Genomic DNA, 25,971 nt, shown 5'->3' on the forward strand with positions numbered 1-25,971 from the left:
TCTTTCAGAATTTTCCACAGTTTATTGTGATCCACACAGTCAAAGGCTTTGGAATATCAATAAAGCAGAAATAGATGTTTTTCTGGAACTCTCTTGCTTTTTTCAGTGATCCATTGGATGTTGACAATTTGATCTCTGGTTCCTCTGTCTTTTCTAAAACCATCTTGAACATCTGGAAGTTCACGGTTCATGTATTGCTGAAGCCTGGGTTAGAGAATTTTAAGCATTACTTTACTAACATGTAAGGTGAGTGCAATTGTGTAGTAGTTTGAGCATTCTTAAAAACAGACTTCCCTGGTAGTTCAGACGGTAAAGCGTCTGCCTACAATGCGGGAGACCCATGTTCGATCCCTGGGTTGGGAAGATCCCCTGGTCCAGTATTCTTGCCTGGAGAATCCCATGGATGGAGGAGCCTGGTGGGCTACCGTCCAAGGGGTCCCAAAGAGTTGGACACGATTGAGCAACTTCACGTTCACTTTCACTTTTGAGCATTCTTTGGCACTGCCTTTCTTTGGGATTGGAATAAAAACTGACCTTTTCCAGTCCTGTGGCCACTGCTGAGTTTTCAAATTTGCTGGCATATTGAGTGCAGCACTTTCACAGCATCATCTTTCAGGATTTGAAAGAGCTCAACTGGAATTCCATCACCTCCACTAGCTTTGTTTGTAGTGATGCTTTCTAAGGCCCATTTGACTTCACATTCCAGGATATCTGGCTCTAGGTGAGTGATCACACCATTGTGATTATCTGGGTCGTGAAGATCTTTTTTGTACGGTTCTCCTGTGTATTCTTGCCACCTCTTCTTAATATCTTTTGCTTCTGTTAGGTCCATACCATTTCTGTCCTTATTGAGCCCATCTTTGCATGAAATGTTCCCTTGGTATCTCTGGTTTTCTTGAAGAGATCTCTAGTCTTTCCCATTCTATTGTTTTCCTCTATTTCTTTGCATTGATCGCTGAGGAAGGCTTTCTTATCTCTCCTTGCTATTCTTTGGAACTCGGCATTCAAATAGGTATTTCTTCCCTTTTCTCTTTTGCTTTTCACTTTCCTTCTTTTCACAGCTATTTGTAAGGCCTCCTCAGATAGCCATTTTGCCTTTTTGCATTTCTTTTTCTTGGGGATGGTCTTGATCCCTGTCTCCTGTACATTGTCACGAACCTCCGTCCATAGTTCATCAGGCACTCTGTCTATCAGATCTAGTCCCTTAAATCTATTTCTCACTTCCACTGTATAATCATAAGGGATTTGATTTAGGTCATACCTGAATGGTCTAGTGGTTTTCTCCACCTTCTTTAATTTCAGTCTGTATTTGGTAATAAGGAGTTCATGATCCGAGTCACTATCAGCTCCCGGTCTTGTTTTTGCTGACTGTATAGAGCTTCTCCATCTTTGGCTGCAAAGAATATAATCAATCTGTTTTCGGTGTCGACCACCTGGTGCTGTCCATGTGTAGAGTCTTCTCATGTGTTGTTGGAAGAGGGTGTTTGCTATGACCAGTGCGTTGTCTTGGCAAAACTCTGTTAGCCTTTGCCCTGCTTCATTCTGTACTCCAAGGCCAAATTTGCCTGTTACTCCAGGTGTTTCTTGACTTGCTACTTTTTCATTCCAGTCCCCTATAATGAAAAGGACATCTTTTTGGCATATTATTTCTAGAAGGTCTTGTAGGGCTTCATAGAACTGTTCAACTTCAGCTTCTTCAGTGTTACTGGTTGGGGCATAGACTTGGATTACCGTGATATTGACTGGTTTGCCTTGGAAACAAACAGAGATTGTTCTGTCATTTTTGAGATTGCATCCAAGTACTGCATTTCAGACTCTTTTGTGACCATGATGGCTATTCCATTTCTTCTAAGGGATTCCTGCCCACAGTAGTAGATATAATGGTCATCTGAGTTAAATTCACCCGTTCCAGTCCATTTTAGTTCGCTGATTTCTAGGATGTTGACATTCACTCTTGCCATCTCCTGTTTGACTACTTCCAATTTGCCTTGATTCATGGACCTGACATTCGAGGTTCCTATGCAATATTGCTCTTTACAGCATCGGACCTTGCTTCTATCACCAGTCACACCCACAACCGTGTATTGTTTTTGCTTTGGCTCCATCCATTCATTCTTTTGGAGTTATTTCTCCACTGATCTCCAGTAGCATATCAGGTACCTACCGACCTGGGGAGTTCCTCTTTCAGTATCCTCTCATTTTGTGTTTTCATACTGTTCATGGGGTTCTCAAGGCAAGAATACTGAAGTGGTTTGCCATTCCCTTCTCCAGTGGACCACATTCTGTCAGACCTCTCCACCATGACCCTCCTGTCTGGGGTGTCCCCCATGGCGTGGCCTAGTTTCATTGAGTTAGACAAACTGTGGTCCGTGTGATCATATTGGCTTGTTGTCTGTGGTTGTGGTTTCTGTCTGTCCGCCCTCCGGTGGTCTCTCTCAGTGCCTACTGTCTGACTTGGGTTTCTCTTACCTTTGGCATGGGGTGTCTCTTCACGGCTGCTCCAGCAATGCGCAGCCGCTGCTCCTTACCTTGGATGTGGGGTAGCTCCTCTCGGCCGCTGCCCCTGACCTTAGATGTGGGGAAGTAGGCATAAAATTAACATCCGTAAATAATGTGAGATTTTTATATTTCCTAGAGTTTTCACATTTTTTCTTTTTGTTTATGCCGTCTATCTTCCTTTATGCTTTTATGTATTTTTGTAAACTAGAAAAAAAATGTGTGATTGAAAGATTGAATGAAATTTTTAGGTAAAATGCTTCATAGCTACTTGGTGATTATGTCAGGTTGTTAGCAAGTAGCATGATTAAAGCTGTTCCCCTTCCTCGTGAGTGGGCGGCCTCTCCTGAGAACGCTGAAAGCTTTGTGTCACTCTCAAGCCTGTAGTGATAACGCACAGCTCAGCTGTCACTTAGATGAAGAGAGGAAAGCAGCTGCACCCGTGGGCAGTTAACCCTTTTATTAATAGGCTGTTGGACAGTTGAGGGGTGCTCAGGAGTCTCTTGAGCGTGGTGTTGTGTTGAGTCTGGGTGGATAACCTGCTGTTGTGCTGCTTGTCATTTCCAGGGTGCCCGTTCCGACACAGCGACCCCGAGCTGCTGAGGCAGAAACTGCAGGCCTACAAGATCCCTCCCACAGGGATCAGCCAGGTAGGTCGGACCCTCCCCGCAGTCTCAACAACTAGACAGTGGACAGGCCCTCGGTTTCATGTCATGTTCTAGCAGGGACGCTGTGTGCTGCCTGCTTGGCCTCACATCGGACAGCCCCTCTTCTAAGTGAATGAAGCCAAAGCTTTGGCTTCGCTGGTTTAGACTCCTTGGACATTCTAGTTCTTTTCTCTGCTAGGCAACACTTTTGTGTAATAAAGCTGAAACCCCCCTTTTTTTCCCCTCTCTCTCTATTTGCTTTACTATCTCAATGGGGGGCATTTTAGAAAATAAGATTTTAGAGGAATGCATTGAAGCTTATTAATGAAGCTGAAAATCAATGACATTGTGTTGCGTTTTGGAGACTGTGCTGTGGGAGGTTGAAGCAGAAGGTAGAGCAGTGCATGCAGCCTGCGTGTTCTGATTTACTAATCAGATCCACACTTAGGAGGATAGTTCATCAGGTCCAATGGTTCATCAGATGCTTTGTCTTGGAAACCACTTAGGTAAAAAAAGAAATGCTCGAAGGTAACTGCAAATGTTTAAGAGTGTGTCTTTTAATAAATAAGCTTTAAAAATACCTGTGAGCTTGCAGAGATACGCTCTCTCTGTGAAGTTGGCTTGGGATTTGAAGGCATTTAAAAGGAGTTTCTGCTTTCTTAGCTAAAGAAGAACACTATTTTAGAGCCAGAACATCTAATTCATTATATATCAGTTTTTCTTGAAAAAAATAATTATTTTAGAAAATTCTGTTTCTACTGTGTCCAGAGTTTATATTGAGTTTAATCAATTGAATTCGTATCTTTGTTTTTCCATCCTCTGGAAAAGGCAGTGTCCAAGGTGCCCAGCTATTTGCAGATGCTAAGAAGAATTGGATAAACCCATGTTCCTATAAAACCTAAGTCTTATGAGAGAGGCACACATAGAGTGTCTTGGTTCTTCTGCATACAGGAGTCGGTAATCAGATTGGGAGGCTGAGGATCACTTCTTGGAAGGGATGCTCTGTGAATTAGACCATGAGTGTATGGGAGGTGGCTAGGAAGAGAGAAAGTGTGAATAAAAGGCAATAAGTGTATAGGATTGCTAGCATTTCAAGCTTAAGGTATTGGTAGCACCAGTATATCAACATTAATAGGTCACTTGAAAGGAGTTTTTGTTGGTTTGAGAGATTAGGTTAGGAGCTGGGACAGTTAAATGACAGATTTGTAGTGTGTTAGAGAAGTTCCAGCTGGAAATCTGGTGTTCTTTTGGGTTAGAATTGTAGATCTAACAATAAATTTGATGGGAATGAACATTAGAGGAGAGTGCTTCTTTTGTGGAGTTGGGGTGGGGAGTGTAATATGGGCACATAGCTCCGGAGTCATTGGTACCAGAGATGGAAGCCAGGCCTCTGACTCCATGATGTTTTCTCAACCCCATTCTGCTTTAGAGCTGATTGTCATGAGTTTTCTCTGGGAGAGGGGAGCAGATAATGAGAGAGGGGGAGGGAGACAAAGCCAGGACTCAGGATGCAATCTTGGCTCACACTTCCCTTTGTCAGATAGTAGAAGGAAGTGGAATCAGAGAGGACAGAGCAGAAATGGGGGGAGAGGGAAGAAATGCATTAGGAAGTGCGGGCTACAAAAGTCAGCAGAGAACTGTGAGAGGAGGGTATAGTCCTTTGTAGTGGAGAGACAGAGTCCTCTAGTGGAGAGACTGTCTGGGATTAGGCCTGAGGAGAGGCAGCTGGATTCGGTGAGAGGCGTCAACATTTCAGGGAAAGCAGAGCAAGACCACAGACACACTGAGGAGTGAGTGAGGCAGCGGCTTGGACCCGCAGGCAGCGAGCACACCTCACAGAAAGTGTTGGTTCTGTCAGCATGAGCCTCTTGGGTGGTTTGCCTGCATGTTTGGGGTTACTGGGGACCTGAGCCTGTTTGTAGGAAAAGAACCCGTCAGAGAGGCTGGGCTTGATAAAGACAGAAGCAAAGACAGCCCCTCTCTAACCAAGCAGTATTAGCTTCTCTCCGTTACATCATGACCACGCTGTACATGCCTGTGGTCTTTTTTTCGTCTAGTGTTCTTGAGACAAGAGTGATGTACAGCACTGTGTAAGGCGCAGCACAGTGTTCTGATTTATAGATGCTGTGAAGTGATGACCACCGTAAAATTAGCAAACGTATGTCATTATATACATACAAAGTAAAGAAATAGAAAAAAATGTTGTTTCCTTGTTATGAAAACTCTTAGCGCTTACTCTCTTTACTTTCATATATAATGTATATTTATCATGTTGTACATTACATCCTTAGTAATTATTTTTCTTACAACTGGAAGTTCCTGCCTTTTGATTGCCTTCATCCAGTTCCCCTTCCCACAACCCCGCCTCTGAAAATCACAAATCTGATCCTTTTTCCCTTGGTTGGTTAGTTGGTTTTCGAAGTGACCTTCACACCATGTTAGTCCCTGGTATACAACATAGTGATTCGCTATTCTGTTTCAATATTTCACCTCCTCCATTTTAGTAAACATCTGTTTTTCTTTGTATCTTTGACTCTATTTATATTTGTTCATTTTGTTTTTTAGATTCCACATACAGGTGAAATCATACAGTATTTGTCTTTCTCTGTCTGATTTATTAGGTATGATAATCTCTAGGTCTATCCATATTAATGACAATATTTCATTCTTTTTATGGCTGAATAACATTCCATTGTATATATGTACTGCATTTTCATTATCCATTTGTCTGCTGATGGGTACTTCATGAACAATCACTTTTAAAAAAATATAGGCTATTAAGATGTTTATTGAAAAGAGTGATGCTTTTATTTAACAGTAGTGACTATGTTTGTACATTCTTTTTTTTGAAAAAGATATGTAGTGCTTCATGAATTTGTGTGTCATTCTTATGCAGGGGCCGTGCTAATATTCTCTGTATCGTTCCCATTTTAGTATATGTGCTGTCAAAGCGAGCACATGTTTGTACATTCTTGGCTCTGACTCCATTGCATTCCTCCATTTAGTTTGCAAGTAGATCCCTTAGTTAGTTGAAGCATGATCCTTTGGACCCACTTTGTTACCTTTTTCAAGATGCACAGGGCATGTGGGTGGGCTGTAGATAATGTTGTGCTGTTATTTAATAGCTTTATTGAGTGGTTCTCAATAGAGTAAAGCAGCTTAGGGCTGTGTTCTAAAAGGAATAAAGTTGATGGATGAAAAATCATGTAAAACATTTGGATAGATACTTAGTTGCAGCTTGGCATAAGAGGAAATTAGATCTTAAAAACTCCAAGTGTATGTTAAAATATTAAAACAAAGTCAAGAAAAATATCATTTAAATGCATTTAAGGTAAAACTCAGAGCTATTTTTATTTCAAAGAATAACTATTTGAAAAAGATACCATCAACATTAAGAAGTACTTGTATCTTCTTCTAAGTTTTATAATATTATTATTAAAATAATCAGAATTTTATTGGTCAGAGGAGAGATCATTGTGATTTAACTGGCATCACCTACTTGCATAAAAGCATATTTATAGGATCACATTTTATCATCCTTTTTGAATGATCTTGGTATCCAGCTTAGGAAGACCAGAATTGAACAACACAATAAAGCCAAAGATGATAGGTAGTCCTGCATTTGTTCTTCAGCCCTCCCCCAGAAGAGAAAAGCATGGAAGTCAGGTCACCAACAAGACACCAGAATCCTAAGTGTTCATACCACAGCAGCATAGCTTAAAAACACACAAAGTAAGAAGAGAGAGACCTGAGTAGAGAACTGGACAGATGCATAAGTGACATCTGGAGACTTGAGCACTGCTCTTTCAGGAATGACTGACATGGGCAGACAGAGAATGAGTAGGGGTGTAGATGCCTTGAGCCACACTGACATCTGTAGACGTGCCATCCCGCAGCAGGTGAGGAGACTCACCCGGTTAGGTCACATTCTGGGTCTTAAAAAGCTCATTACAAATTTAAATGAATTGAAATCAGACAGTGTTCTCTGACTGTAACCATTATAATAAGACAAGAAAAAGAAATCAAAGGCAGATTAGAAGGGGAGAAAGAAAACCTTTCTCTATTCTGAATGTGATTATCAATGAAAAAAAATCTCAAAGAACCCACCAGAATGTAAAAAGTTTTATCATATGCAGTCATATCAAAAAGATATAAATGTTTTAGAATGAATTTATTTATAAAATACGTGCAAGATCTTTATGCTGAGACACTGATGAAAGCAATCAAAGAACAGAGTTGGAGGCACACACTGCCTGGTTTCAGGGCTTAATGTTGAGCTGCTGTAGCTCTAACCACACCAAAACAGTGTGGTTCTAGGGAAATGACAATAGGAAAAGGTAATTTTTTCAACAGGTAGTTCTAGAACAACTGTACTAGCTCTAGTCCATATCCCCCACCACCTCTGCCGTTGCCCCAGAAGAACCCAGATACTTACCCCACACTTTTGAAAAACTTAATTAAAAGTGGATCATAGATCTAAATGTCAACTTTCCAGGAGAAAACAAGAAAATCTGAATAACCTTGCACTTGGTATGTTCAATGAAAGAAAATGTTGGTAAATTAGACTTTATGAAAATTAAAACTTTTGTCCTGCACAAATATTGTTAAGAGAATGATAAAATAGCCAAGACTGGAAAAAAAATATTTGCAAATCACATCTGTCATAAAGTCCATGTCTTCAGAATTAAAAGATGTAAAGACCTCTCAAAGCTCAATAATAGGAAAATAGTTTTTTAAGTAAGTAAAAAGTTTGAGCAGACATTTCACCAAATACTTGAATAATAAGTAAATGCTTGAAAAAATGTTTATCATTTGATATTAGGGAAATGTGATTTTAAAACTATATGTCAATTTGAATTGGTCTAATTATTTAAAAAAAAAAAACCCTGACAATACCAAGTGTTGGTCAGAATGCAGAATGACTGGAAGTCTGATACCTGTAGACTGGGGTTTTGCATGGTAAAGCCATTGTGAAGGCAGCTGGCAGTTTCTTATAAAGTTTGTGCGTACTGTTTGACTTAGTTATAGCACTTCTAGATAATTATACCATTGAAAGAGAAGCCTAAGTCCACCCAGAAAGCTGTGCATAAGTGTTTAGAGAGGTTTATTCTAATTCCCCAAAACTAGAAACAGCCCAGTGTTCTTCATATGTGATTGGTTAAACAAATGTGTTTTACCTCATTTTATTGTGCTTTACTTTTTTGTGCTTCACAGATAGTGTGTTTTCTATCAAAATGAAGGTTTGCGGCAAGCAAGTCTGTCAGCACTATTTTTCCAATAGCATTTGCTCAGTTCATATCTCTGTGTCAGCTTTTGGTAGTTCTTGCAATATTTCAGACGTTTTCATTATTTGTTATGGCGACCTATGAGCTGTGGCCTTTGATGTTACTGTTGTAATGTTGAGGGGCAGCACCGTAGACTGCACCCATATAAGGTGACAGCCAGTGGATGTTGGGTGTGTTCTGACTGTGCCAATAACACGCCAGTCCCTTATCTTTCTCCCTTTCCTTGGGCCTCCCTTCTCTCTGAAACACAATAATATTGCAGTTGAGCCAATTAATAACTCTACAGTGGCCTCCAAGTGTTCAAGTAAAAGGAAGAGTCATATATCTCTCACTTGAAATCAAAAGATCAAGCTCAGTGAGGAAAGCATGTCAAAAACCAAGACAGGCTGAAAGCTAGGCCTCTTGTACCAAACAGTTAGCCAGGCTATGAAAGCAAAGGAAAAGTTCTTAAAGGAAATTGAAGTGCTCCTCCAATGAACACCTGAATAATAAGAAAGACCTTATTGCTGGTATGGTGAGACTTTCAGTCTCTGGATAGAAGATCAAACCAACCATAGCATTCCCTTAGTGAAGTGAGAGTGAAAGTTGTTCAGTCGTGTCCAACTCTTTGTGACCCCATGGACTATATAGTCCCTGGGATTCTCCAGGCCAGAATACTGGAGTGGGTAGCCTTTCCCTTCTCCAGGGGATTTTCCCAACCCAGGGATTGAACCCAGCTCTCCTGCATTGCAGGCAGATTATTTACCAGCTGAGCCACAAGGGAAACATTCCCTTAAGCCAAAGCTTAATATAGAGCAAGGACCTAACTCCCTTCAATTCTGTGAAGGCTGAGAGAGGTAAGGAAGCTGCAGAAGAAAAGTCTGAAGCCAGCAGAGGTTCGTTCATACGGTTTAAGGAAAGAAGCCGTCTCCATAACTTAAAAGTGTGAGGTGAAGCAGCAAATGCTGATGTAGGAGCTGCAGCAAGTTCTCCAGAAGATCTAGCTAAAATAATTCATGAAGGTGGCTTTACTAGACCACAGTGTAGCCACCAGGCAGAAGATGCCATCTAGGATTTTCATAGCTGGGAGGGAGAAGTCTGACATGCCTGGCTTCCAAGATTCAAAGGACAGGCTGACTCTCTTCTTAGCGGCTGACGCAGCTGGTCTTTAAGTTGAAGCTTGTGCGTGCATGCATGTGTGCTCAGTCATGTCCGGCTCTTTGCAACCCCATCGACTATACCCCGCCAGGCTCCTTTATCTATGGGATTTTCCTGGCAAGAATACTGGAATGGTTACCATTTCTTCCTCTAGGGTATCTTTCTGACCAAGAGACCGAACCCAAGTCTCCTGTGTCTCCTGCATTGACAGGCAGATTCTTTACCACCAAGGGCTTCCCAGGTAGCTCAGTAGTAAAGAATTCACTTGCCAAGCAGGAGATGCAAATTTGATCACTGGGTTGGGAAGATCCCCTGGAGAAGGAAATGGCAACCCACTCCTGTATTCTTGCCTGGGAGATCCCATGGATGGGAGCCTGGTGGGTTACAATCCATGGGGTTGCCAAGAGTTGGACACGACTTAGTGACTGGACAGCAACAACTCTGCCTGTGCTCTGTAAATGGAACAGAACAGTCTAGATGACAGAACATCTGTTTGCAGCATGGTTTACTGAATATTTTAAGCCCACTGTTGAGACCTACTGCTCAGAAAAAAAGATAACCTTTCAAATTATTACTGCTCATTGAACATCCACTTGGACACTCAAGAATTCCGATGGAGACATACAACATTTATGTTGTTTTCCTGCCTGCTAACACAGTGCCTGCTCTGCAACCCATTGGTCAAGGAATAATTTCAACTTCCAAGTCTTATTATTTAAGAAATGTTTTGTAAGGTTATAACTGTATAGGATCTGGGCAAAGTCAACTGAAAACCTTCTGGAAAGAATTCACCATCCTAGATACCATTAAGAATGTTTATGATTCATGGGAAGAGGTCAAAATATTAACATTAACAGGAGTTTGGAAGATGTTGATTGCAACTTTCATGGATGACTGAGGGGTTCAAGACATCACTGGAGGAAGTAATTGCAGATGTGGTGAATGTAGCAAGAACTGGAATTAGAAGTAGAGCCCAGAGGTGTGACTGAACTGCTATAATCTTAGTGTAAATCTTGAATGAATGAGTTGTTTCTTATGAATCAACAAAGTGTTTTTTTGAGATTAAATGTAATCCTGGTAAAGATTCTATGAAGACTACTGAAATGACAACAAAGGACTTAGAACATTCTGTAATCTTATTTTATAAAGCAGCAGCAGGATTGGAGGAGACTGACTCCAATTTTGAAAGAAGCTCTCCTGTGGGTACAATACCATCATACAGCTTTGTGTCCTGCAGAGAAATCATTTGCAAAAGGAAGAATCAGTTAACATTGCAAGTTTCATTGTCTTATTTTTAGAAATTGCCCCCAGCTTTCAGCAACCACCACCTTGATCAGTCATCAGCCATTAACACTGAGGCAAGACCCTCCTGCAGCAAAAAGATTATGACAGGCTGAAAGCTCAGATGATGGTTAGTGTTATTTTGTAGTAAAGGATTTTTAAATTGAGATATGAACATTGGGAGCTCCCTGGTAGTTCAGTGGTTAGAAGTCTACCTGCCCATGAGGGGACAGGTTTGATCCATGGTCCTAGAAGATTCCACATGCCACGGGGTGACTGAGCCCATGCACAACCACTAATCCCATGCTGCAGAGCTTATGCTCTGCAACAAGAAGAAGCCAGTGCAGTGAGAAGCCTTCATGCCACAACTTCAGAAAGCCCAGGTACTGCAAGGAAGACGCAGCACAGCCAAAAAAAAGAAACAATTAAAATATTTTTTAAAATATACATAACGTTTCCTTAAGACATATTGCTGTTACACACTAGGAAACCAAAAAATTTGTGGCTCACTCTGTTTCAGTACTTGCTTTAATGTAGTGGTCTGGAACCGAACCCACAATGTCTCTAATAGTCCATTGCCTGTAGTCACGCAATGCAATATTACTCAGCAATAAAAAAGTGACAGACTTCTGGTATGTCCAGCAGGTGGCACCATGCTAGTTGAGAGATCAGATATGATTCCTTCTATGTACAGAAAGCAGAGTGATTGTTGGGAATGGAGGAGGTATTGGTTACAAAGGGTTGGGGGTTGACTGAATGATGGAGATGTTCTGTCTGACTGTGGACATGATGTCATGACTGAGTTTGTCCAAATTAAACTATACACTAAAGGGGGGTATATTTTACTGCATGAAAATGTATACCTTAATTTTTTTAATGTTACGAGAGAATGGGTGGATAGTAGCATGAAAGAAAAGTGAAGTCGCTCAGTTGTGTCCAACTCTTTGCAACCCCATGGACTGTAGCCCACCAGGTTCCTCCGTCTATGGGATTTTCCAGGCAAGAATACTGGAGTGGGTTGCCATTACCTTCTCCAGGAGATCTTCCCGACCCAGGGATTGAACCTGGGTCTCCTGCATTGTAGGCAGACACTTGATCGTCTGAGCCACCAGGGAAGTCCAAGTAACATAAAGAGCCAAATAACCATCTTTCATGGCAGGATTTCTATAGATTAAGTTAATAAATAAAGAACCCAAAGTATCAGCATGTAACTTAGAATTATATAGGCAACAATCTGTATGGCCCCAAAGTGGAAATGATTAAAGGAACTGCATCTTGAGAATAGACCAGTCAGGGAAGAAGCGTGTGGTGGGAGCTTTTGATATTAATAATTAGCCACACTGTATACTTAAAACATTTCTTTTCACTCTCATAAGCAGTCGCCACTTAGAGGTTAAACAGAACAGTCTAGTGTTATGTATGAAGTTTAAATTAAGTGGTCGTGTGCCTGACGGGAAGGTGCTAATAGCAGTAGTGAGAGCTGACCTGTTGTCTTTGGCTGTGAGGGTTTCAGCCTTTACCCCCTATCCTCCCAGCACTGTAGTGTCTGGCCCCTGTTAAAAGCTGTGAATGGTCTGAAGTTTTGTTCTCTTTGCTAACGAAGAAACTAGCTGCTGCAGTTTCGTAGATGATGGGAGAAAGGTGACAGGAGCATCTGCAGTTCATCGCCCTTCTCTTGTGTCCGCCCTCTGAGCCCCAGTTCCACGGAGCGGGCTGAGAAAGGCAGGCGCTGCTGCCTGTGCAGGGGGTGCCATCAGAGTGGGGCTCTGGGGCCTCCCCCCAGGCAGTGAGCATGGCTCCAGGAACGTTCTGTGTCTTCTAAGCTGCCGGTTACAGGAACACCCTTGAAACACCTGAGGCCAAGGCCATTGTTTTCTCTGCTTGTAAAACGTTCAGGGGTTTGGAACCCTGGAAAATTCTCTCTGAGCTGTCCACGCTGGTGACCAAATGAATACGTATGTTTATAAGCTATATTGGCCAATTTTTTGCCCACACCGTCCATTCTTCTCCTTGAAATACTGGTGTGCATTTTAAGCTCAGTTTCTTTTAAGAATTTCCAGTGAGGTAATAATCCTGCCAGTGCTTTGCTGGTTTGTTCAGTTAACCATCCCTATCAGTAGTTCCTGCCAAATTTAGATGTCTTGAGTTTTGGTTTTTAGTTTTCATTTTGCCTTCACCTCTTATATAAAAAATTGTAGTTTTATAATGAAATGGTAATATTTTATAGTATGATACAGAAATTTAAGAAGAATCTGCATTCAAAATATTGAGAATAAAATCTTTAATTGATCTTAAATAGTTTCATTTCTCTGAAGAGTTTTTTTTCTATTGTGAAAAGATACACATGAAATTTTCACATTGTAATTTTTTCACTGGCACTTGGAACAGTGTGCTGTATCCTTTGCAAGTTGTCAAGTTTTCTTTTTACTATGCTGAGTCATGCATGCATATCATTAATTCTCATAGAATTTAATAAAGAACAGTAATTGCTGCCTACACGATAACTTAAAGGTGGTAGTTCTTTGTAATATATGTCTAGGTAGAGTTAATACCTTTTATTGCAATCTGTGAATGCTTGTACTCTTTAGTGTTTTTTCTCTTTTATTATGTAGAAACAAGTGATGTGCTTGGTCTGTCACTGGACACAGGACCTCTTCTCTGGTTTTATATTTTGGCCTGCTCTGCACGACTTGTCTTGTTTTTCTTTTTACTTTAAATTCAGTTGAAATTCTTTTTGGTTTCTTTCAGGGAAAGCCTTTATTGTGAGGTGAATAATGATTTTTATGTACCTAAATTTAGGAATGTGTTTAATAAATTATTTAAACCCTGGCAAATAATATGAAATAAAGATGAGAATAATTCCACTTACAGGTGGAAACAGGGTTTCAAAAGTCCTAGTTACTTTTCTTCTTATTGAGATAAAATTCACATGATATGAAATAAACCATTTAAAGGCGTATGATTCAGTACATTTTGCACATTCGCAGTGTTGTGCAGCCAGCACCAGCCAGCTTGTCACCCGGTGAAGCCCGGTCCCTGGGGGCAGCCCTCCCCGCCTGGCAGCCAGCCAGCTCCACGGGTGTGTCTGTGCCGGGGCCGCCTGTGAATGGAGTCACACAGCAGGGGCCTTCTGTGTTTGCCTTCTTTCGCAGAGCATATTTTCAAAGTTTCTCCTTGTAGCGTCTGCCAGTACTTCATCCCTCTTCATGGCAGAATAATATTCCAGTGTGTGTTTATCCATTCACCCCTCAATGGACAGTAGGTTGTTTCCCCTTTTGGCTATATAGTCTGATAGCATCACTGTGGGTGTTCACATACAAGAAGTATTTGAGTGCCTGCTTTCAGTTCTTCGGGTGTACACCTAAAAGTGGCATTGCTGGGTTATAGGATAACTCTGTGTTTAACCTCTTGAGGAACTACCAGGCCATTTTCCACTGCAGCAATACAGTTTCACATCCCACCAGCTGTGCTGTGCGGGGTTCTGAGTTCTCCACTTCCTTGCCAACACCTGTCACCCTGCCCCCTTTTGTCAGTTATAACCATCTGAGCCTGACATCTCTGGTTCTGTAGATGCATCACCCTAGTCTCTTCCTTTTCATGGGACGTTCTCCCTGTGTGTCTTCACATCACATCTTCCCTCTGTGTATTCTTTGTTTCCTTTTTTTATAAGGACACCAATCGTGTTGGATTCAGACTGACCCTGATGACCTATTTTAGTTTCATTTCCTCTGTAAACCTTTTCTTCAAATAGGGTCCTGTTCTGAGGCAGGAGGGATTAGTTTTTTGAAGGAAGACAGTTCAGCCCCTAATACCTTGTGAAGTGGTACCTTGTCGGGGATTTGACCTACATTTACTCTGATGACTAGTGATGCTGAGCATCTCTTGTGCTTGATGGCTTCTCTGTCTTCTTTGGAGAAATGTCTGTACAAATCTTTTGCCCATTTTGAATTGGGATGTCTTTTTGTTATTGAGTTTAAGTGTTCCTTATATATTTTGGATACTAGGCTCTTATCAGATATTTGATTTCTAGGTCTGTGTGAGCTGCTATAACAAGTTATCATAGGGTGGATGACTTCTAACTGCAGAAATTTACCCTCATGGTTCTGGAGGCTGAGAAGTCCAAGGTCAAGGCCCTGGTAGATTCAGTGCCTGGCGAGGCCCCACCTCCTGACTCATGGATGGCTGTCTTCGTCTTCTCACTGTGTTCTCATGAGGCAGAAGGTGGCAAGAGCTCTCTGGGGTCTCTCTTACAAAGCACTGATCACCTCCCAAAGGCCCTACCTCCTCATTCCATTGCACTGGGGCTTAGGATTTCAGCATACAAACTTTGGTGAGGGGCGAGGGGCACAAACATTCAGTCTATAACAGCAGTTTTTTTCTCCCATTCTGTAGGTTGTCTTATCAGTACTTTTTTGATGGTGTCCTTTGGGTTTCCCTTGTGGCCCAGCTGTTAAGGAATCCGCCTGCAATGCAAATTCAATCCCTGGGTTGGGACGATCCCCTGGAGATACCCACTCCAGTATTCTGGCCTGGAGAATTCCATGGACTTATAGTCCATGGGTTTGCAAAGAGTCGGACACAACTGAGTGACTTTCATTTCACTTGAGGGACAAAAGTTTTTAATTTTGATGAAATCCAGTATATTTTTGTTGTTGTTATTACTTATAGTTTACTGTCATATTTGAAAGTCCATTGCCAAATTCAAGGTTATTGAAAATGGACACATGTATTGTAGGAGTCTTAAAGTTTTAACTCTTATATTTAAGTCATCAGTCCACTTTAAGTTAATTTTTGTATATGATGTGATATACAAGAGTCCATCTTCATTCTTTTCCATGTAGATGGCCAGTTGTCCCAGCATCATTTACTGAAAAGACCATTTTTCCCATCGTAATCATCTTAAGAACCTTGTTAAAATTTCATTGGATGTAATTATATGGCTTTATTTCAATACTCTGTACAATCAAGTTTCCCAAAGATTCTATAGTGTTGGTCAGTATGTTTGTCTTTTTGCCATATAACACTTTTTTTGATTACTAAAATTGTAGTAGATTTTGAAATCAGGAGGTTTGAATTTTCCAACTTCATCTTTTTCAATATTGTTTTGACTATTTGCAGTCCATTGCAATTCCATGTGAATTTAAGGACTGGCTTTTTCATTTCTGCAGAAAAGGCCATTAGAACTTTCATAGGGATTGCACTGAATCTGTAGTTTGCTTTGGGTAGTATCGATATCCTCTCAATATTATGTTTGTATCTGTGGACAAGGGATTTTTTTTTTCCCTGTTTGTTTAGGTCTTTAATTTCTTTCAGCAGTGTTTTGCAGTTTTCAGCATACCTGTCTTTCATCTCCTGGTCTTAGTCATTTTATTCTTTGCATGCTGTTGTAAATGGAACTTTTACTTAGTGTCCTTTTCTGATAGTTGATTGCTAGTGTTAGAACTACAAGTGGTTTCTACAAAGAAATGTTCTTGTATCCAGCCATTTTGCTTAGTTTATTGCTATAATAGTTTTTTTAACGGATTTTTTAGGATTCTTCTGTATATGAGATCATGTCATCTGTGGATATATATTATAGTTTTGCCTTTTTCATCTGCATTTGAATGCCTTTTATTTCTTGCCTATTTGCTCGGACTCGGACTTCAGTGTGTTTTTGAATAGCAGCGGTGAAAGCAGGCAGCCTTGTCTTGCTTATTCTTGATCTCAGGGCTAAGACTTCGTCTTTCACAGTGAATATGATACTAGCCATAGGTTTTTCATAAATGCCCTTCATTATGTTAAGGAAGTTCCTTTCTATTCTGTGTGTGTGTGTTTAGACATGAAAGTGTGTTGGATATTTTCAGAAGCCTTTTCAGCATCTGAAGTGACGGTGTGGTTTTTGTCTGTGGTTTATACATTGATCAGTTTTCATCTGTGAGCCACCCTGGCATCAGGGGGATAAATCCTGCTTGGACATGGTTTATAATACTTTTAATGTGCTGCTAGATTTGGTTTGCTAGATATTTTGTATCTTGGATTCATAAGATTTATTGGTCTGTAATTTTCTTAATGATATCTTTCTTTGGTTTTGCTGTCAGGGTAATAGCTGGCCTCTTGAGTTGAGTTAGAAAGTGTTGACTCCTTTTTGGAGAAGGACTTGAGACAATTGGGCTTTCCTGGTGGCTCAGACAGTAAAGAATTTACTTGAGGTGCGCAAGACCTGGATTCAGTCCCTGGGTTGGGAAGATCCCTGGAGAAGGAAATGGCAACCCACTCTAGTATCCTTGCCTGGAGAATCCCATGGGCAGAGGAGCCTGGTGGGCTACAGTCCATGGGATCGCAGAGAGTCGGACATGACTGAGCAGCTTTCATTCACTCACTTGCGAAGCATTCAGTTCAGTTAAGTCGCTCAGTCATGTCCGACTCTTTGCGACCCCATGAATTGCAGCACGCCAGGCCTCCCTGTCCATCACCAACTCCTGGAGTTCACTCAAACTCACATCCATCGAGTTGGTGATGCCATCCATTGGTACTCTTTAAATGTTTGATAGCCATCTGCTGCTGCTGCTAAGTCACTTCAGTTGTGTCCAACTCTGTGCAACCCCATAGACGGCAGCCCACCAGGCTCCCCCATCCCTGGGATTCTCCAGGCAAGAACACTGGAGTGGGTTGCCATTTCCTTCTCCAATGCATAAAAGTGAAAAATGAAAGTGAAGTCGCTAGTCTTGGGCTTTCTTTGTTGGGAACTTTTTAAACACTCAATCTCTTTGACTATTATAGGTTTGTTCAGATTTTCTGTCTTCTTAGGTCAGGTTTGGTAATTTGTGTGTTTCTAGCAATTTGTCCATTTTATCGAGGCTACCTAATTTATTGGTATGAAGTTGTTTGTAGTATTCCCTTATGATCTCTTTCAATTTGGTGAGGTCATTAGTAATGTCCCCTCTTTCATTGCTGATTTTAGTCTTGGTGTCTTATCTCATTTTTTTTTTTTCCTTATTCAGTCTTTGTCAAATTTTTTTGATCCTTTCAAAGTAACAAGTTGTTTTTTAATTTTCTCTATTGTATTTCTCTTCTTTATTTTGTTTAACTCTAATTTTTATTTCCTTCTTTTTGTTGGTTTTGGGTTTAGTTTGCTCTTTTTCTGGTATTAAAGTTAGGTTATTGATTTGAGCTTTTTCTTCTTTTTTATTGTAGTGTGTACAGCTGGAGATTTCCCCATGAGCATTGCTTTCTCTACATTCTGTATAAGGCTTGGATGTTGTATTTTTGTTTTCATGTGTTTCAAAGTATTTTCCAATTACCCTTATGATTTTCTTCATTCCTTGACCCATTGGTTATGAATGTGTTTAATTTTTACATATTTTTAATTTTCCAGTTTTCTTTGTGTAATTAATTTCACCCCACTTTGATCACAGAAGATGTTTTCTATAATTTCAGTATTTTTAAAATTATTAAGTCTTGTTTGGCCACCTAACAGATGGTCTATCCTGGAGAATGGTCCCTGTGCACTTGAGAAGAATGTGTATTTTTTTTGGTGGTTGACCAAAAGAAGTAAATGGCAACCCACTCCAGTACTCTTGCCTAGAAAACTCCATGGATGGAGGATCCTGGTGGGCTATAGTCCACAGGGTCGCAAAGAGTCGGACACGACTGAGCGACTTCACCCCCAAGACAGCTGATGTCAAGTCTTTGTCAGATGAGTTCAATGCCTGTGCTTCCAGGGGGACAGTTTGTATTCATTTCTCCTGTGAATGGACCCTGCCTACTTGTTTCTTTCCAAACTTTACAATAAGTTCTAGAAAACTGGACATTTGAAATATTCCAGGTTGCTAACTCGGAAAGCCTGTCTGTCTGTGCATGCTTGATCTGGGCTCTCCAGTTGCAGGCACAGCTGCATGCAGTGACGGTTCAGCGCTTGACGTGTGGATGATCCACACTGAGAGGTGCTGAGGGCGGTGGTGAGTTCAGGGACCAGCTCTCCTGGAAAAGAGAAAGACATTGACTTGTGTCACTTGCTGATTTTTGTTGTGTAAATACTCCTACTGGACACATTATCAACATGATGTTCAAACCCTTACTTGGAAAGAGATGTGCACAGCTCCCACACACAAGGCAGTGTTGTCCACTCCAGCACACTGCCTGCCATAAGGGGAGAATGCATGCCAGGTTGCAAAGAATTAATATGAAAAGCAAGTGTAAAATATCTTAGTAATTATATTTTTATATTGATTACATATTGAAATGATCATAAACAATACTTATTTAAATAAGATGTATTATTTAAATTGATTTCACGTTTCTTTTTACCTTTTTACTTGTAATTTTAGAAAATTTAAAATTGCAGATATTACTCATTGTGTTCCCATTGCTGAGTATTTCTCTAAATGGTTAGTTGAGACTGTTAAGTATTACAGTGATTTGGTCCTATTTCTATATTCATATTTTAATATTTGCTTCTAATATACAGTCATGCTTAACCTATTAGAGCCAATATTTACTTTTACGTGTTGACCTATAAATGAGTGAAAATAAGGCTACTCATTTTTCAAGTTTTGATGAATGATTCATCATTTACATTTCTGTACTAGTATAGTCCATGGGGTTGCAAAGAGTCAAACACAACTGAACGACTTTCACTTTCCTTTCTGTACTAGTGTTGTTTAAACTGTCTTTTTATTTTTCACTTTGTTTTTTTTTTTTTTTTTTTTTAAGAGAAGGAGAAAATGTGACTTAGGAATTTTACTCAACATAACCATTAATAATTATTTTAAAGGCAAATCTAATTGGTGCTGCTGGGGAAATTAATAATGATATTAAAACCTTGAAATATGTAAAAATGTATGTTGTTTATAGTTTTTGAAAGGTTGATTAACCTCTCTTTTTCACAGTCCAAAAATTCTCAAGAAGTTAGTGACCATATTAAATCTAAAACTGTTAAATGCCTTTTAATGAAGAAATCTTTCAATATAGTTTAAAAGACTTAAAAGTAACACTATGTCAAGATTTTATGGCAAATATAAATCTCAGTGACTCCTTATTCAGTGTTCATATGCTGCTGCTGTTGCTAAGTTGCTTCAGTTGTGTCCGACTCTATGCGACCCCATAGATGGCAGCCCACCAGGCTCCCCCGTCCCTGGGATTCTCCAGGCAAGAACACTGGAGTGGGTTGCCATTTCCTTCTCCAATGCATGAAAGGGAGAAGTGAAAGTGAAGTCGCTTAGTTGTGTCTGACTCTTTGAGACCCCATGGACTGCAGTCTACCAGGCTCCTCTGTCCATGGGATTTTCCAGGCAAGAGTACTGGAGTGGGGTGCCATTGCCTTCTCCTTCGGTGTTCATATAAATCTGACCTAAAACTCCTGTGGTCTCCTTAGGTGAGGAGCACAGTGGAATGTGGTATCCATCTGTTCATTGCTTTATGAACGGCAACTGCTCTCAAGAACAGCTTCCCTGTCTGTTCCATCTCCATGAGCATCTCTTCTGATTTATAAAAATTGCTACACTTGCTTTTGCTTTTCTTGCTGATATAGTTGAAAATGTGTACATTGTTCTTGATAAATCTTAGAATAGCATTAAGAAAAGATGGGAAGTTGAACTTTAGAATTTGTGTCAGGAGGATATGGTTCCATTTTTGGCTTTATAATAAAAACCTCTGAACATCTAACTTAATATTTGTGTATATCTTTCCTTTTCATTAGGCTGAAGAAGAATGGTCATTTGAAGATTATTTGATATTGTTCAAGGTGATTCAAAGAAAAATCACTTTGAAAGTCAAATAACATACGCCATTTGTTAACCAAGGCTATTAAAGTTTGCTTTCAGAAAAATTGAACTAAAATGGAAAACATAGTCTTTATTAAAAACACATTTAATTCTGTTTACTGTTATGTATCTTTCTGTCATTATTATTTATTCATGTGGAATTTCTGGTATCTGTAGAGGAATTTTATTCAGTCACGTATGGTCACTGTCTCTTATGATACTTATAATAAAATCCACCTGCCTTCCTGTGTACAAAATACTGTTCTCCCAACTTAGTTCTGTTTCATGATCCATTTTATAGACTATTCTCCCAGAGGATTCCTCCTGCCCCCCCCTTTTTTTTTGAAAAGCAAACTTAAACTATACAGAAATTAAGTAATTTTTTTTTCATAAGAAGTGTTTCAGATTCTTAGTCTGCTTGCTGTTTAGCCATTTCAGACTTCCTGGTAGTGCTGACCATCAGTTTGCAATGTAAGTTTCAGACGAAGTTTCTGTTTCTAAATGTATATGTGCATGTATGTGTACGTATGTGTATAAAATATGTATGCACACACTCAGTCATGTCTGACTCTTTGAGACCCCAAGATCTGCAGCCTGCCAGGCTCCTCTATCCATAGGATTTTCCAGGCAAGGATACTGGAGCAGGTTGCCATTTCCTTCTCCAGACTGTCTTCCTGACCCAGGGACCAAATTCTTGCCTCTTGAACCTCCTGAACTGGCAGGCAGATTCTGTACCAGCTGGGCCATTGAGGAAGCCCATATTATATACAGATATAAAGTATATATATATTTATTTATTTTTCTTTTAATCCTCCAGTCCTTGGAAAAACTTTATTTAAATGACAGATGTTTGGTTTCTTCTAATTTGGTTTGTTTTCAGTAGAGTATCTGATACATCTCTTTTTATAAAATCTTTGAAAATAACTTTTGTCAGGGATAAATCCTTTTCATCATTTCCATAAAGATCACGTAGGACACAGTGATTCTGAAGTGGCTTGCTTTTATACTAGGCAAAAAAAACAAACCAGGATAGCCACAAGGCAGGTGTAACTAGAGAGTAAAGTGTGGGATTGCGATTTTCCATGCTTCTCTGCCCCTCTCCGCAGACCTGACGGGAGTCTTGCCTGCCCTTCCCTCCTGTCCTCTCCTCAGTCTTCTCTTTCTCTCCCTCCCCGATTCCAAGTTCACTTGGTTGTTTATGTTTCCCTAAAGCTTAAATCCTTTAACCCAAATGTTAGACATATCTTTAATAATTCAAAACCTTTATCCAAATACAGTAAAAGACAGTGGGACATTTTCTTTTTTTGGGGGGAGGGGGCATTTTCAATATTTGGGTTTTCATATTGTGGATGAAAGTATAATAAGGAAATGATGTAATATGATTATTAAACAGCATAATCCATCTTTCAGAAAACCTCTTATATTTAGAATTTAGCTGACTTGCAGGACATTTCAGGATTTATGAGGGATGGCATAGTACAATTCTCTAGCTGGAGAGGGTCACCGTTTTGGATTGGATTCTACCAGGCATTACAAGGCCTAAATTGCTGTAAGCATTCTTTTTTTAACATGTTTGCATATATATGGGAAGAGCAGATTTAGAAAGCTGGTAATTAAGTAAAATAACCAGAACAGTGTCTGATATGGATGGAGCAGGAGTGTAAGATGCTCTTATTGTCCCTATTACTCCTCACCTTGAGCCCATCCCCTGTCCCTGAAAAGGCAAGCAAGCAAGCAGAACAGCTTGCAGTGCATCCAAGTCTGGTTCACTGCGGTGGGGTCTGCGTGCAGGATGTTCGCTGGGGGTGTTCTCAGGGTCAGCACCTGATAGGGAGGGAGCAGAAGGGGAGTGGTCTCTCTCCTCTGAGGGGGATGGCCCTATGACTGGTCCCTGATGGGGCATGACCTTCATGTGCCGCGTTGCCGGTCAGAGTCGGGCTGCTCTCAGCTCTCCTGAGCTGCTGGGACAGCGTGGCCTTCAGTCTCAGCAGCCTCTAAGCCTGAAGACCTGCATGCCTGTCCGGAGGGGATGGTGCTGCCTTAGTTATCTGCCTCCAGGGAGAGCTAGTAGGACACCAGATCTTCAAGCTAAAAATTGGGGCGACATCCACGACTGGTCCCAGGGCTCTCAAGGATGTCCCCTGTTCTTGTTATATGTCTCCCCATTGTCCACAGTCCATGTCCCCCCAGAAGTCCTTCATATTGAGGTCAGATCATCTTTCTAGTATGTTTGAGAGTATGCCCATCCCCAAGAGCCTTGCTTGGAGCTTCTGTGCCTCCTTTGCATGTTGTCCTGTGTCTGGGTTGCTCTGATGCTTTATACTTTATCTTCGACACTGTGGTTCAATGTTACCACCTGGTTCCATCCTTTGCAAACGCTCATAATGAGCCGCCCCCACCTTGTAGCATCCTCTGTGCTCCTGTCAGGTCAGTGCCTGTTCTGGACTGCTTGTTCCCTTGTTTGTCCTTCTCTCCAAATTGACTCTGTGCCCTTACTCTCCCCAGGGGCATAAGTGGTATCTTTCATCTCTATAAACTCGACGCTGGACTCCCTTCCAGGGGCCGAGTGAATGTAGACCACATGGGTGGAGACAGTGACTGACTTGGTTCACAGTCTGAAAGCTTGTCTGAGAGGTGTGGGCTGAGGCTGCTGTGTGCACAGACCAGGATAACTATACACAGCAATGGCAGATTTCTGCATTTGGATTTCAGTTAATTTGATGGTGTGTTGTCACTCTCTTCTCCAGAGTGTCCTCAGATATGACTGGAGAAACCTCTCAAGCCCTTTTAAAGCCTGTGGAAGAACTGAATTAAGTTAGCAATTTTTTTCTGTGGTGCTATACCAAAAAATAAAGAGAGAATTGGAAATCAAGTGTCTAATTGCAGAGGTTCTGGTAAAAGTACTCTAAGACAGATTCAAACAGAAGGAAGTTTCTTTGGGGAGGAAAGACATTTATTTTATGGCTCAATAAACATTTTCTGAGCACCATCCATGTTGCTTAGTTTTCCATATGTTCAAATCTGGAAACAGAAAGATGATTAAGAAACTGTGTTAGAGCTTTTAGTCTGGTGGCATTAAGGGGCATAATTAACTATAATGAAGTTTGAGAAGTTCTTTTAAAAATTATCCTAAATGCTAGTTGAAGAGCCAGAGGGAGAAGACCTGCTGAGGAGGGAGGGGGTAACACCAAGGAGTGCTTCCCGCAGGAAGTGATGTTTGCATTGGGTGAAGAGGTAGGGGTAGGAGTACCCTGGAGGGAGGTCAGGCTGGTCAGGCCACAGGGGCAGCGTCCATCCAGCATCAGCAAGTATGATCGGATGTGTCTGCATTCCAGTCACCTTCCAGATCCTGGGAATATAGCAGTGAGCTAGTAACATGTCCTCTACCTTCTCGGAGGAGACGCTCCAGTGGAAACAGGTGGTAGAGAAATCCGGTGTGGTGAGACAAGGCTCGGCTGGGGGGTGGTGAGCATGGTCAGATAAAGTCCTGGTGTGTTCTGGGCAGCCTGGTCCTGTGAGAGCTGTGAACACAAGTTCTAGGAACAGACTAGTTGAGAAGCACTACCCTGGTAAGCCTTGCCCTGAAGAAACTACGGAATTCTGAACTAGACCAAATCAAACAATGCATTAGAGCAAAAACACCCTCAGAGAAATCACTGGAATTTTGTGAGCTGAAATTGCAAAGCACGTCCCATGGGAGAAGCTGGGGTGGACTGAGGCCTCAGTTCGGGCGGGCAGGAGGGCCCTGGGGGAGGCTGTGTCCTGACGGTCACTGCCATGCAGGACCCAGCAACGCCAGGGTCAGGCCTGGACTGCAGGGAAGCTTCTCTGGGGTTGGATCAGCAGCAGTCTTGAGTGAGAATGGAGGAACCAAGAAGTTTTGCCATAAAAAGGAGATGACGAGGGCCTGAACAATGGGGAGGAAAAGATGGGTCTTAAGGACTTTTGGAGGTAGAAATAATTCAATTGGCTAACTATTATAGACAATGAAGAGTGAGTTAGAAGGATTCATGGCACATGGTGTTTTAAACACATTGCAGCACATTTTCAGGAGTGGGAAGCTTGCTCCTGACCTGCCGGCAGGTGAAGGTCATGGCAGGGTCATCATGTGTCTGGGAGAAACAGGAACCAGATAAATGAGCTCAAAAGTGTTCCAGACTCTGCATCATGACTGTTTCTCTTATCTTCAAAATAAAGTTAGAAAGGGAGGGGGAAAATATCAGCAAATATCTCCTTGAAAGGTTGACTTTTTAAGAAAGAAACACACTTGTTACCACTTTTAAATAAAACAGAACATGACCTTGAGTTAGAGATAGTTGAGTTGCGTGTCTCTCCCCGCCCTGCCCCCTTGCAGCCCAGGACGGGCAGGTCGCTGCATCCTGCCATCAGAGAAGCCTCTGGAACTTGTGGCAGGTGCCAAAATGAAGGTGTAGAGGACGTGTCAGCTCCCTGAAGTTATAAAATGTCATTGAAATTCCTCCTTCACGTATGTGTATGCGTGTGTGCAAGTGCAAATACAGCATTCCTTCCTAGTACTTCGTGTCACATGTCTGTCAGTGGGCTGTGGAGGAACACAAGCCAGATGAGAAAACTGCCACCTTACTTCTCTCTGCCCTTCTCTGCAAGGTTATATTGGTTATCAGCCATTTTATTGGCATTCAAGACCAAACAGTAATTTGCCTTGATGATAAAATAGTTGATAAAGTGTAATTAATACTGTTACCAAACTCAATAAGTACAAACATGGTGAATGTCTTATAAAAATGGCAAACTGCATTGTTTAAAAAAAAAAAAAGGAAAAATCATCTAATATTCTTCTTGATGGACTTTAGTCAGCTGATAAGTAGTTTAAGATACATAGAGAAAAAAGTTAAAGAACATAAGTTACCAAAATATAGTAGTAAGATATTGCTTTTCCTTTTAATTTTTCTTAACCTTCTGACTGCTGATGAAGTAGACTAGAATGATTGTTGTGCTTTACGTTTTGTACTCTAGCCTGGAAATACTGACATTAAAAACCAAACTCAAATTGGCATTTGAGCAATATTTTTAGACCTTCATTGGAATTTTTCTTTAACAAGCTTTTGTTTTCAAATAAGCCTTTATTTAATATGATTCTTCAGATTGTATTTTTCTAAAGCAGAATTAAGAAACTTCTAGCATAGGCATCAGAATTGGCACTTGATTTGGTTTCCTTCTTAAAGGACTGTTTGGTACTGATGCTGATTCATGAGGAAGCTGTGGTGTGTTGTCTCTTCCTGAAGGACCAGGGAGTGGGGAGACTCACGCCCCTGCTGGGTGAGCGCGGTTGCAGGCAGGCCATGCAGAGCAGCTGTGGGCTCTGTCCCCTGGACCCATTGCTTGGGCCTTTCACACTCTGCTCCC

The 25,971-nt window shown here is 41.0% G+C and overlaps 1 protein-coding gene and 1 non-coding gene across 2 annotated transcripts in view; one reads left to right on the top strand and one right to left on the bottom strand.

Annotated features, from left to right (window-relative positions):
• PRIM2 (DNA primase subunit 2) overlaps positions 1-25,971 on the top strand; it is a 331,127-nt gene that overhangs the window by 292,261 nt on the left and 12,895 nt on the right. Inside the window, exon 12 of the mRNA XM_055571816.1 lies at positions 3,064-3,146. Coding sequence (XP_055427791.1) covers positions 3,064-3,146 — 83 coding nt within the window. The remainder of the gene's footprint in view (positions 1-3,063; positions 3,147-25,971) is intronic.
• On the bottom strand, positions 5,995-6,101 carry LOC129648177 (U6 spliceosomal RNA). Its single transcript, XR_008712758.1, has one exon. It is a non-coding gene; the product is annotated as a U6 spliceosomal RNA (small nuclear RNA).

The sequence above is a fragment of the Bubalus kerabau genome, chromosome 3 (genome assembly GCF_029407905.1).
Source record: "Bubalus kerabau isolate K-KA32 ecotype Philippines breed swamp buffalo chromosome 3, PCC_UOA_SB_1v2, whole genome shotgun sequence".
Classification (NCBI taxonomy): Eukaryota; Metazoa; Chordata; class Mammalia; order Artiodactyla; family Bovidae; genus Bubalus; species Bubalus kerabau.